The sequence below is a fragment of the Vigna angularis genome, chromosome 7 (genome assembly GCF_016808095.1).
Source record: "Vigna angularis cultivar LongXiaoDou No.4 chromosome 7, ASM1680809v1, whole genome shotgun sequence".
In the NCBI taxonomy this organism is placed as follows: Eukaryota; Viridiplantae; Streptophyta; class Magnoliopsida; order Fabales; family Fabaceae; genus Vigna; species Vigna angularis.
The window spans coordinates 13076435-13090090 of NC_068976.1; the positions used below are offsets into that span (position 1 = coordinate 13076435).

General features: G+C 33.6%; 1 protein-coding gene across 1 annotated transcript; it reads right to left on the reverse strand.

Annotated features, from left to right (window-relative positions):
- Positions 1–311: 311 nt before the first annotated feature.
- On the reverse strand, positions 312–3934 carry LOC108336178 (PHD finger protein ALFIN-LIKE 4). The gene is made up of 5 exons (XM_017572512.2): positions 3697–3934; positions 3529–3561; positions 1913–2141; positions 1134–1266; positions 312–821 (listed from the first exon to the last, which is right to left on the reverse strand). The coding sequence occupies exons 1-5, from the start codon at positions 3785–3787 to the stop codon at positions 552–554; spliced, it is 756 nt and encodes a 251-aa protein (XP_017428001.1). The 5' UTR covers positions 3788–3934; the 3' UTR covers positions 312–551.
- Positions 3935–13656: the final 9722 nt, after the last annotated feature.

Here is a 13656-nt window from a genome sequence, read left to right on the forward strand (position 1 = left end):
GCTACACATTCAAAATTGAAACACAATTCATTTTAATTATTAAAATATGTACATATTATTTGCTCGATCTTCAAAGAAAACTTCTCCGAGATTCTCCTAATTGCTACAAATTGTTTTGGCTATAAGCAAACTAATCCAAACATTATATTTATAAAAACTTGCTTCAAATGTTCCAAATTTTAGAATGGGAGGTTTACAGATTCAATGTTTCACCCACGTTTAGAAAATGAACTTGAATTTGAAAAAAGTTCAGTGAAAAAAATGAAAAGAGATTCCCATGACATGGAATATGAGTATAAACTTGAGCAAGCTATGGACACAACACAGTTACAACTACATTAAATTTAAGAAAGTACTTAACAAAAACATAAAGTCTGCTTATGAAATAACTATCCTAATGGTAGGTAAATCAACAGCAGCTCATAAACCTAATGTTTTATCTGGAATAATATACCTGAAATTCACAGCAAGACTAATAAACTTGACCTACTAAACAAATTAGTAGTTATAAAATTGCCAAGATTATAGTCACAACCATCCTAGCCACATGGTCAAGGTCTAGCTCTCTTGTTGCTGCAGGATGGACATTTGTACTGCTTGATGTGCTCAGCTCTTGCAGGTGTAATCTTCACGCACTTGCCATGGAACCATTTCTCACAGATGTCACAGCAAATCCAGAACTCATCAGAAGTGTAGCTCTCTCCACATGCCCCACAGAAAGTCTCTTCATGCTCCTCTTCATCATCAGCTTCCAAAGCCACACCCTCATCATCCTCGTCCTTTGATTGCATTGCTTTTGTGTTCTTTGATTCAGAACCTCGCTGCATTTGTCAACTCAAGAGATGAGAGAAAGAACATAGTCAAATACTAATCAGAAACCAGATCACATTACAAATAGTAGAAGACATATCTGCTCCCAGAATACTTTTTCACTCCTAGTTCTAATGATAACATCTTAAAGACAACATACCACAAGTTTTCCAAGAGAAATTTTGATAGAAGAGTATTTCTAATTCTAAGTAATAATCAGTATCAGACACGTACAAACTTAGGAATTAGCCTCATTTCTATAAGCTTATATGATACTTTGCATGCTACTGCATGTAAAAGCAGCTAGATTTTCAAACACATACCTTAGAGTTTGATTTTGACTTGTTACTGCTATGATTTGAAACTGATGACTTTTCCTTTCCTTGTTTCTTGGCCATCCCAGTAACAACCTCAAATATAGTTGGAAGATCATTAATCATGTTAAATAGTCGCTTCCTGCACGAAGATGAAAAATAAATATTACTGAAAGATCCCAACTTCTCCAATTAATCACAACTAAGATAGGTAAAACAATCAACAAGTCACAAAAGAATGCAAACTGAAAGTTGACAAACTAGGGGAGATAGAAAAACCCATCAACATCTTTAATTAGAACTGCTAAGGAATGAATTCAAGCCAGGTATAGAAAAGTTTGCTCTTCTTAAAAGAAAAAGATCCTCTAATTAATACGTGTTAAAATTTGAACTGTACGGCATTAGATGAGTACCTAGGTCATGGGAAAATGTTTTTTCTACTAAAAGGAACAAAATTATGCGGAAACAGAAAACAATTCAACAGACTGAATGGGGACTTAAAACACTCATGTTCTACCCCTCACAACTAGTACTTTTACACTATCATATTCATACGTTACAATCTAGTAATTATTGGAACGGGTAACAGAAAAAATTGAACTTCCCAAGTCTCTTATGGAAACACACGGTTGTGAGGGAGTATGATATTCATACCCTCTCCGGTATTCTTCCATCTGATTTTAGTTAGAATCAGATAGTGAAAAACCATCAGAGATTCGGGATAATGTGAAAACAACATCCGATGATCCTTATTTTTTTATATGTAGAAGAGAAAGGAAAGTACGTACCTATCAGCCTTGTCAAACCCAAACCTAGCACCAAAATAAAAAGCCACAGCAAGTAACCAAGCATCACTGTGTACAGCAACCAAAGACAGCCAGTCCTTATCCTGCATCCCATCTCTGGCAAAGTTAATACCTAATGCTGGCTCTGGAAGCTCTGGAGGCACCTCCTCAGCTGGCAGATTGACTTCCCACTGCTCACTTGGAAATCCATAAAGGCAAAGATTTTCCTTCTCTGTACCACAGAACTCATATAAGTTCACATTTAAAGTCTCATTTTCAAAAAATACTAAGAAATTTTAAATGCAATAAGAACAACACTATAATCAGTAACTGAGTTATGGCATTATGGTAGCCTGTTGAAACAGCTTATATCAATCACACATTAGATCAAATACCCCAAAAGAAAAGATTCATACCCGGCATTAATGACATTGGATAGGCAGAAAAATTAAATTTAACAGATGTCTGACATTTGAGATTTTTCCTTATGAGGGAAATAAGACAGTCTCACATAACCCAAAAGTCTAGAATCTTTCATTATTTTGTAGTAAACATCCAAAGAAAACCCTTACACTTCCTCATCATTTTATTTTAAATTACCTCCCCTTCCAAGCCCCAAATATACCAAGAGATCTGCACAGTGCCTTGACTGCAGTCCATTAAAGACCAACCTAATGTCTATCAGCACACCCCTTTAACCCAAAATCATTGTCAAAAAATATATCAAGCAATAACAAGCACACACGTACTCATTTCAAGTCATGTCATATTCATACCTCCCAAAAGGGTAAGGATTAGAACAAATGGTCCTGAAAAAATCTAAAATGAAAATAAAATTTAGCTTCATTCTGTGTCCCATCAAATATAATTCATATGAAAGGAAGCATGCAAAATGAATCCATTTCACCATATTTTAATCGGTGCAAGTATAGCCTTCTCAGCCAAACAAATTTTATGGGCCCAAGTACAATGAAACATAATGATGCACGCTAAATTTGAAAGCTACCAACTGAATATTTTGCAATTGAGATTCTTCCCATTTATGGTAGCATAAGGAAACTTCAGTCCATGCTACAGCATAGCTATATAACAACTACAAAGAAACAGAAATAGAAATCCTCTAATGACCCCATTCCATACAAAATAGAGCACAGTGTTTATTAGATAAGAAAAATGAAAACTTCAACTAGTAGCCATTACAAAATTGTCAAGAGTAAGCAAATTGGTATACACGCTTTCCCATATTTTCAAAATTTATGTTCGAAAATCCCATCCCCAGTGCTGTTAGGATTGAAGCTGGGACAAACCAAAAATAATTTTACTCTCAAAACAACATTTTCCCCTTCGGTCATGTGCTGCACTGGAATTCGCAATTGTGCATTCCAATTCGCAAAAGTACTTCCCAAAATCTAATCCAAACATAGTTTCGCACGCACCAAAATTCAAATTTCTCTCCAAATTGAAACCAACAAAACCCAAACTCAAAATAATCTTCCCCTCCCACTTCAGAAATAAACCCAATTCAATGGTCCAGACTGGAAAAGAAACATCATAAAAGCCGACCAAAACAAAAACAATGAAAAGAAAAAAAACAGTTTTTTTACGGAACAAAACGTTACCGGGATCACACTGCTGGTAGAACTCTTCAACATCTGGAATACCCACATAGAAGTGGAAAAGAACAACATTAGGAGGGTGAAAAACGCCAATTTTTATTCAGTTTTTTATCCTTTAAAAGCAAAGAAAAAAATAAAGAATTGGAATGGAAAAGGATAAGAAGTAAGAACCAGTGGTGAGAGCTTTAATCAGAGCAGCTCTGCGACCTTTGAAATCCCTAAAGACCTCTTCGACCGTACGAGGATTGTATCCTGCGTCCATGTCCGAAGGTTGCAGAGTTGAAAAGAATGGAGGGAAAGAAAAACAAGTAAACTATTTGACCCTTTTCTCACTCTCTATGTTTATGTATCTGTGTGTAGTGTGTACAACAAAACACAACACACATGAAAATAGGAGTAATGTAGTAATAGTGAAACAGAGAAACAACACAGGCTTTTTATAACCCGGATTTGAATCGGAAACAATTGGATTGAATTAACTGGATTTGATAAAAGCCCATCGAATCCGTCACTTGAACCGGATACGGTTTTTTTTTTCTTACACTTTTTACGGCTTTAAAAAAAAAACAAAAACTTGAGTGTGTGTCTTACGTTGAAGCACTGGAGCAGTTCTGGTTCGGGCGAGGCCTTTTATGGTTAAAGTAATTTCAGTATTAATTAATGTAAAAAAGAAGTAATAGTAGTATTAATTGTTGAATAAATGCTACGTATTTAAATATATTTTTATATCATTATTAATAGTTAGCATTTATTACATTCATTAAATTAACATATTATTTTCTTATTATTGAATATTAGTGAAAGAGAAACACTTAGTGCCTTTATATATTTTGTAAAAAAATAATATTGATAATAATGATTACATAAAAATAATAATAGATGATTATAATAATATATTTAAGCAATCAGATCATTTAGTTTTACTTTTACTTTTTTAATCATAAAATATAATTGAAGATAAAATAGAACTATAATATATATATATATATATATATATATATATATATATATATAAATATAAAGAATCTAATTTCTATAAATTTTAGAGCTTTTTAATATTTAGTTAAATAATGTTCATTTTACCTATATTAAATTTGAATACCATATATATAAACAATTATTATATCAAAGTCATTAAAGTTGTACAGCATTTAGTGATCCTTAAATATCACATTTAAATGTTCCTTTTCTGTGTAAATAAAATAAATGAATTTTATAGTAAATAAAATTATTTAATTATATTATTATTAATTTAAAAAATTAAAATATTTTATTTTAGAATTGGATCTCGTGATGGGTCAATAATTAAAGGCTTAATACCTCTTTTGCTTCTTCGAAAAAGAGGAATGTTCAAATTCGTCTTATCTTTTTTAAAAAGTTAAAAAGGTTTCAACTTATGAAAAAAATATTCAAATTAATCCTTTTTTGTTACGACGTCAAATTTTTAACGGTGCAGCTGCCACTCTGGACAAAACATAATGACGTGTCTAGTTTATGTCATTGCGTGGCAGTGTGAGGTTAAATGACGTGTAAAATTTAAATTTAAAAAAAATTGACAGAGGGTAGGGGCTGCTTGCTCTGCGTTGAAGATGCAGATGTTGATGGGCCGATGAAGACTGGCGATGAAGGGTTTGCTTGCAGGTTCAAAGAGTTTGATGTGCTGATGGTGAATCTTGGTTGGGTGATTTTCACGAGAGAGTTGGACGTTTTTTATTTGCGATGAACTCGCGATTAGGATTCCTAATTTGGGATTTTCTGTCCTGCGATTAGTGGTAGGCTTAAAACTTAGAGTGATATAGCAAGAATAAAAACAAAATACGAGGGTGTTGAATGTGTTCAATAAATGTGAGATTTACAACTGTTATAGGTTTTAGTTATGGTGGTGGAAAGTTATATTTTTGTGGTCCTGTGCTGTTAAAACTGTTCTTATCAGTAGACATATGGATAATCTATTTGTCCTTTTTGCATATGGAATATAGTAATTTAAGCCCCTGTTATCAATTATACACTTCTCGATTTTTCTACTTTGTTTATGAAATGTCTCTTTCGTGTATTTGAAATCCAGAGCCCTAATTACCTTGGAAGAGATTAAGCACCACTACAAGCTCCTTCAATGAACTATGTGATTCTGCAAATTTTCAATTTTGGATTCAGACATCACTATGGTGAACTGCACAAGTCTGTTTTGCTTTTTAACTTTGCACGTCAATTTTAACAGTTTAAATGATTCCATTACAATGACTATAGCTTTTACTACAGTTCACCTTAGAAGAAGAAACAACGCAAATCACAAATCAACACCTAATGGTTCAACTGAAAATAAAATAATTGCACGCATAAATTGGTTTTGCAAGTCACTTTTTATTCTAGCACCAATTAAGTGTATCTGACCATAACAGTGCCTTAATAAAAAACGAGAATAAAAAACGTCCAACCCTCTCGCGAAAATCACCCAACCAAGATTCGCCATCAGCACATCAAACTCTTTGAACCTGCAAGCAAACCCTTCATCGCCAGTCTTCATCATGCCATCAACATCTGCATCTTCTTCAACGTAGAGCAAAACAGCCCCTACCCTCTATCAAAATAATTTTTTAATTTAAATTTTACACGTCATTTAACCTCACACTGCCACGCAATGACATAAACTAGACACGTCATTATGTTTTGTCTCGGGTGGCAGCTGCACCGTTAAAAGTTTGATGCCGTAACAAAAAAGGATTAACTTGAACAATTTTTTCACAAGTTGGGACCCTTTTTAACTTTTTAGAAAAGGTAGGACGAATTTAAGTATTCTCTCTTTCCAAGGACCAAAAGAGGTATTAGGCCATAATTAAAATATGTTTCAAGAATAATATGCATAAAATAAAGAAAGTAAAATGTGTGTTTAAATGGAAAGCATTTTTAATATTTAAGTTTAGCATCTATTGATATTTAAATGTGTATATTATTGTTATTATTATTATTTAATAGTCATAAGTTCATAATAGTTCATAGTATGACATCTTTAAATATATACTATTTTATTATTAAATAGTGCTAGGATGTATTGATATTTAAATTCATATTTTATCATTCTTAATTGTGCATCATTTATGAGTCTTCCATGTGACATATTTAAATGTATATTTATTTTACACTCATACAAAAAAATAATTAATGTTGTACTAATTAGGTAAACATTTAAAATAATTTAATTTCATTAACATTAACACATTTTATTTTAAATAATTTTTTTAATATTTGACATAAATACAAATAAATCATAATGGAATTTAGAAATTAATATCATTAAATAAATTAGGTGATATAAATCAAACTGTGTATGCATTAGTGAAGATCGTATTTAACTTGTACTATGTTAAGATTGTACAATTTTACACAATTTTTTATTCAGATCTCATATATAATCCTAGTAAAATTAGACCATCAAATGAAATTGTAAAATTGTTTTGATCACCATTTTTTTCTAAATTGTCCATTGCACCTCTTTTGAGTGAATGGATTCAATTCAAATAAAACATAATCTTATTTAAAAGTTATTGTAATTAAAAATTCACCTTATATGTTGTCAACCACAACACTACTCAATTAATGTAATTTTGAATAAAAAAAATACAAACCCAAATAAAAATTAAGTATATTTTTTGATACACCATTCACTTTCCTTGGTGAATGAATTTTAATTAAAATAAAACTCAATTAATATATATATATATATATATATATATATATATATATATATATATATATATATATATATATATATATATATATATATATATATATATATATATATATATATATATATATATAACATGGTATTGTATAAAGTAAAACCTACTATTTATCTTTACGATTTAGGATTTTGTATGTTTTCAACTATGCGTAGTCTTAATTTCGATAGTAACTATATAATCTAGCTTATAAGTAAGTTGGTGGTAGTTTACAAATTTCTAACTTCTTACATTAAATGTATGTTTGATAAAGTAATGAAATTGTCACTGTCTAACTTATGAATATAAAAGTATTTGATAAGGTACTCAAAATTCTTTGTTTTAAGAGTTTTTAGTTCATAAACTAGAGGTTACTTTAGACACATTATAGTTTATTTAATTTTTTTCAATGATAATTTTTTATATTTAATTTCTTATTATCTTTAATTTTTTTATTTATTATTAATGTAAACACAAATGTTGTTTCATCCAAATTTGAATGTATAACAAACCGCAAAGCATTACTATATAAAATATAAATAAATTTTAATGAAAAGATTAATTTAAATTTGAAAGTACAACAAACTGCAATTTTTATTATCTGTTTTTTTTGTAATTTTCACAAATTTACGATAGTTCTTTTGCAGTGAATTTTTAACTTGTTATTCATCCTCTCATGTTTTCAACCTGCATTTCACTGCTATTTAATTTGATCTTGATAGTTTTTAAATTCTCCTTAAATTACATTAAAGTTTCCAATTTTAATTTTGACTTCCATTTATAATAATGTTCTCGTGTTTTTTACTCACATAAACAATAGTGAAGAATGAAATTTAAAAATAAATAATAATCAAATACAAAAGTACATGTAAAATCATGTTAGGTTGTAACCACTTAATAAGATAAAAAAATAAAATAAAAATAGTTTAATAAATGGATAAAAAAGAAAATAAAATTGAAACGGTGAGCTTCATATAATTATCCTTAACAAATAAGTTAAGAATTTATCTTGGGTAAACTTATCGTTTGGTGAAATTATCGTCGGTGAACTTATCGTGAGTGAACTTATCCGTGAGTGAACTTATCGTGGGTGAACTTATCGTGGGTGAACTTATCGTGGGTGAACTTATCGTGAGTGAACTTATCGTGGGTGAACATATCGTGCGTGAACTTATGGTGGGTGAACTTATCGTTTGGTGAACTTATCGTTTGGTGAACTTATCGTTTGATGAACTTATCGTTTGGTGAACTTATCGTTTGGTGAACTTATCGTTGGGTGAACTTATCGTTGAGTGAACTTATCGTGGGTGAACTTATCGTGGGTGAACTTAATGTGGTGGAACTTATAGTTATCGTTTGGTGAAGATATCATATGGTGAAGTCATCGTTTGGTGAATTTATCGTTTGGTGAATTTATCGTTTGGTGAATTTATCGTTTGGTGAATTTATCACTTGGTAAATTTATCGTTTGATGAATCTATCGTTGGGTGAACTTATCGTTTGGTGAACTTATCGTCGGTGAAGTTATCGTAAGTGAACTTATCGTTTGGGGAACTTATCGTTTGGTGAGCTTATCGTTGGGTGAACTTATCGTGGGTGAACTTATCGTTGGGTGAGCTTCTCGTTGCGTGAACTTATCGTGGGTGAACTTATCTTGGGTGACCTTATCATTGGTGAACTTATCGTTGGTGAACTTATAGATGGTGATCTTATCATGGCTAAACTTATCGTGGCTAAACTTATGGTGGTTGAACTTATCGTGGGTGATCTTATCGTGGGTGATCTTATCGTGGTTGAACTTATCATGGGTAAACTTATCGTGGGTGAACTTCTCGTGAGTGAATTTATCGTGAGTGAACTTATCGTGGGTGAACTTATCGTGGGTGAACTTATCGTGGGTGAACTTATCGTGGGTGATTTTATCGTGGGTTATCTTATCGTGGGTGAACTTATCGTGGGTGAACTTATCGTCGATGAAATTATTGTGGGTGAACTTATTGGTGGGTGAACTTATCATTGGGTGAACTTATCATTGGGTGAAATTATCTTGGGGTGAACTTATCATGGGTGAACTTATCGTGGGTGAAGTTATAATGGGTGAACTTATCGTGGGTGATCTTATCGTGGGTGATCTTATATTGGGTGAAGTTATCGTGGGTGAACATATCGTGGGTGAACTTATTGTTGGATTAACTTATCATGTGATGAACTTATCGTGGGTGAAATTATTGGGGTGAACTTATCGTGGGATAACTTATCTTAGGTGAACTTATCGTTTGGTGAAATTATCATTGGTGAACTTATCGTGCATGAACTTATTGTGGCTGAACTTATCGTGGTTCAATTTATCATGGGTGATCTTAGTGTGATCTTATCGTGGGTGAACTTATCGTCAGTGAACTTATCATGGGTAAACTTATCGATGGGTGAACTTATCGTTGGGTGAACTTATCGTGAGATGAACTTATCGTGGGTGAACTTATCGGGGTGAACTTATCATGGGTGAACTTGTCGTGGGTGAAGTTATCGTGGGTGAACTTATTGTGGGTGAACTAATTGTGTGTGAACTTATAGTTATCGTTTTGTGGAGTTATCGTATGGTGAAGTCATCGTTTGGTGAATTTATCATTTGATAATATTATCGTTTCGTGAATTTTTCGTTGGATGATCTTATCGTTTGGTTAACTTATCGTCGGTGAACTTATCATGAGTGAACTTATAGTTTGGTGAACTTATCGTTTGGTGAACATATCGTTGAGTGAACTTATCTTTGGTGAACTTATCGTGGGTGAACTTATCGTGATTGAACTTATCTTTGGTGAACTTATCGTGGGTGAACTTATCGTGAGTGAACTTATCGTGATTGAACTTGTCATGGCTAAACTTATCGTGGCTGAACTTAACGTGGGTGATCTTATCGTGGGTGATCTTATCGTGGGTGAATTTATCGTCGGTGAAGTTATTGTGGGTGAACTTATCGGTGGGTGAACTTATCGTTGGGTGACCTTACTGTGGGGTGTACTTATCGTCGGTGAACTTATCGTGGGTGAACTTATTATGGTGAACTAATCGAGGGTGGGCTTATAATTATCGTTTGGTGGAGTTATTGTATGGTGAAGTCATCGTTTGATGAATTTATTGTTTGGTGAATTTATCGTTTGGTGAACTTATCGTCAGTGAACTTATCGTGAGTGAACTTATAGTTTGGTGAACTTATCGTTTGGTGAACTTATCGTTGGGTGAAATTATCGTGAGTGAAGTTATCTTAGGTGAACTTGTCGTTTGGTTAACTTATCATTGGTGAACTTATTATGGGTGAACTTATCGGCGGTGACCTTATCTGTGGGTGATCTTATCTTGGGTGAACTTATCGTGGGTGAAGTTATCGTGCGTGAAGTTATCGTGGGTGAACTTATCGTGGGTGATCTGATCGTGGGTGATCTTATCGTGGGTGATCTTATCGTGGGTGATCTTGTCGTGGGTGATCTTATATTGGGTGAAGTTATCGTGGGTGAACATATCATGGGTGAACTTATCGAGGGTAAAATTATATGTGGGTGAACTTATCGTAGGGTGAACTTATCTTGGGTGAATTTATCTGATGGAAGACCTTCAAGAAATCACATTGGACCTCTTACTATAGCCATGGCAAGGAAGATTCAAGAAGAAGAAGGATCACCTAACATTTTACTTCTATGGAAGGTTACTTATAAAAATTCTTCTTCTCTTAACTAAAGCACTTATACTTTGTTTTGTAGGAACTAATAAATCTTGGAGACCATGATTGAGCCATCCAAGAAGTTAAATCAATAAAGGCAAGCAAAGGAGCCAAAAAGGGAGGTGCTTGCGGAATGGGAAATGCACCAACATTTTTCACCCGAGAGAAGAGCAATCCACGTGACTTGGCTGATTTGGAATGAAGCATGCACCTTGCTGGCTGAGCTGGAATGAGGCATGGACCTTGCTGGATCAAAATGAACGTGCCTCCTATGCTAAATAATTTGAATTTAGGAGGGAATTAAGTCAGAAATTAGGCTCCTCTTCACCTATAAATAAGAGGGCCTCTTCTTTGTATTTTCTCACTTTTGAGCTTAATGATATGCTGTAGAATTTGCTTTCCAGCTTTTCTGCTCTTAAGTCACCTTTGATTTACTACTTCTTCTCCTTTCCTTAAGCTTCCTTCCTCTGTAGGAAGGCCCTCTGAGCTGTGAGGCTTCACCTATACACCTTTCCTCCATTAAAACACCTCAAACACTGCACCATTTCATCAATCCACTACACCATCATTCACTACTGGTTTCTTCCGGTCTGGAGCCTCTGTTTGCACGTTTCCAGCTGGGATCAGTTTCCATCATTATCGTTTAGTGAAATAATCGTTGGTGAACTTATCGTGCGTCAACTTGTCGTGGCTGAAATTATCGTGGCTAAACTGATCGTGGCTAAACTAATCGTGGCTGAACTTATCGTGGGTTATCTTATCGTGGGTGATCTTATCGTGGGTGATCTTAGCGTGGGTGAACTTATCGTGGGTGAACTTATCGTGGGTGAACTTATCGTTTGGTGAATTTATTTTTTGGTGAATTTATCATTTGGTGAACTTATTGTTGGATGAACTTATCGTTGGGTGCACTTATCGTTGGGTGCACTTATCGTGGGTGATAATATCTTGGGTGAACTTATCGTTTGGTGAAATTATCATTGGTGAACTTATCGTGGGTGAATTTATCATGCCTGAACTTATCATGGCTAAACTTATCGTGGGTGAACTTATCTTGGGTGATCTTATTGTGGGTGATCTTACCGTGGGCGATCTTATCGTTGGTGATCTTATCGTGGGTGAACTTTTAGTGGGTGAATGTTAACTCTCTATTTTTTTCCCGTTTTTCTATGTTAATTTTCTTTTTTTAGGTTATTTTAGTTTTTAATTTTCTAGAATTAAGGTAGATTAGTATAAATAGATAAAAATAGGTTTTTGTTAAAATAATGTTAATTTTGTATTTTTAGATAATAAATAGTATTTTTTACTAAATAATTGCTTTGCTCTTTTCTTTAAATGTTAAAATAAAATTGTTTTGTTTTTTTTTCTTTCTGTTTAACTCCTAATTCTTTTGTAGATTAAGTGTTTGGAAATAAAAGGGAGTAGAAATTATGGGCTGGAATAAAAATTGAAATTGGCTGAACAATGTGTTGCTGAAGCTGCTTTTGGGCCATTTCTTGGTGGGTGAAAATCAATAATGATGTACGTTTTAAGTGGAGAAGAACAGAGAATATGATGTTGTGTTGAAGCTGCTGAAGTTAATTGGGCCAGCACTGATTTAATTGAGTCGGGATTGAGCTAAAGCCCTTGGGTTGTTTTAATGAAACGCAACGTTTCATGCTGCTGTTGGCCAAAGCTGAGGGATCCTTCTCAAAGCTTCATTTGTGCAAGAGAGGCTAAAATCGAATTGGGATTTTCTCCCAAATTCTCTCGACCCAGCACTTAAGGTTCGTCAACGAGGAGAAGAAGCAGCGATGCGAGCTCCACGGTCCAGAGGAAGAAAGCCCAAAAGGATAATCAGACCAAAGGAGGCCAGTCCATAGTGTTGATCGGTCAGAATGAGCGGAGGCACGTGCGAAGCTGAATGGGCTGAGGAAGGAGCGCGAAGCGGTTCGAGAGTTAGTTGAAGATGATACTCGAGAAGCTTCCAGAGTTAGTTGGTAGTTCTTCCCCCCTTTCCCCTTTTCTTTTTCTTTTTCTGTTTTAGACTTTCCCTATATAAAGGGAAGTCTTGTAAAGTGTAAAGACACAGGTGGTGGGTGACAGACACCATTCTTAGGTTTAGACACGCACTAGGTGACAGACGATATGCTTAGATTAGGTTTTCGATTTCTCATGCTTTAGTGTAGATTTTCAAAGCTTTCGTAGAAGCAGATACACTCTCCTTTACTGGGGATTCTTGGATCATTCCATTGGGTGACAGACAGTGGATATTTGGGAAACTCTGGTATTCTGTACTTTGATTTCAGATTTTAATACAAGTTCTATGTTTTGAGTTGTTTCATTTTACATTCTTGATTGTCTTTATTTCGATCTTCTTTTCTGTAATTTAATTTTCTAGCCTTTTACTTTGTTAATTCTGTGTTTTAGTTTGATTACATTGTCAGTTTACATTTCCTGAATTTAGTTTGGTTTTGTTTGAAGTTCTTGCATCCTTTATGTTCATAGGTTTCATTTTTTTCATGTTCATTTTACATTCTGAAGATGATCATTGTTCATTATATACTTAGCTAAGTTTCTCTTTACCTTTGTTGCACGTTGTAGTATAGATTAGTCTAGGATTTGATTTTGGGTAATTTGTTTCAGAGGATTAGATGTTAATTCTGTTTTTGGGTGTTATTAGATTTTCTAGTTTCCATGTTACTGTTCTATTTTCTT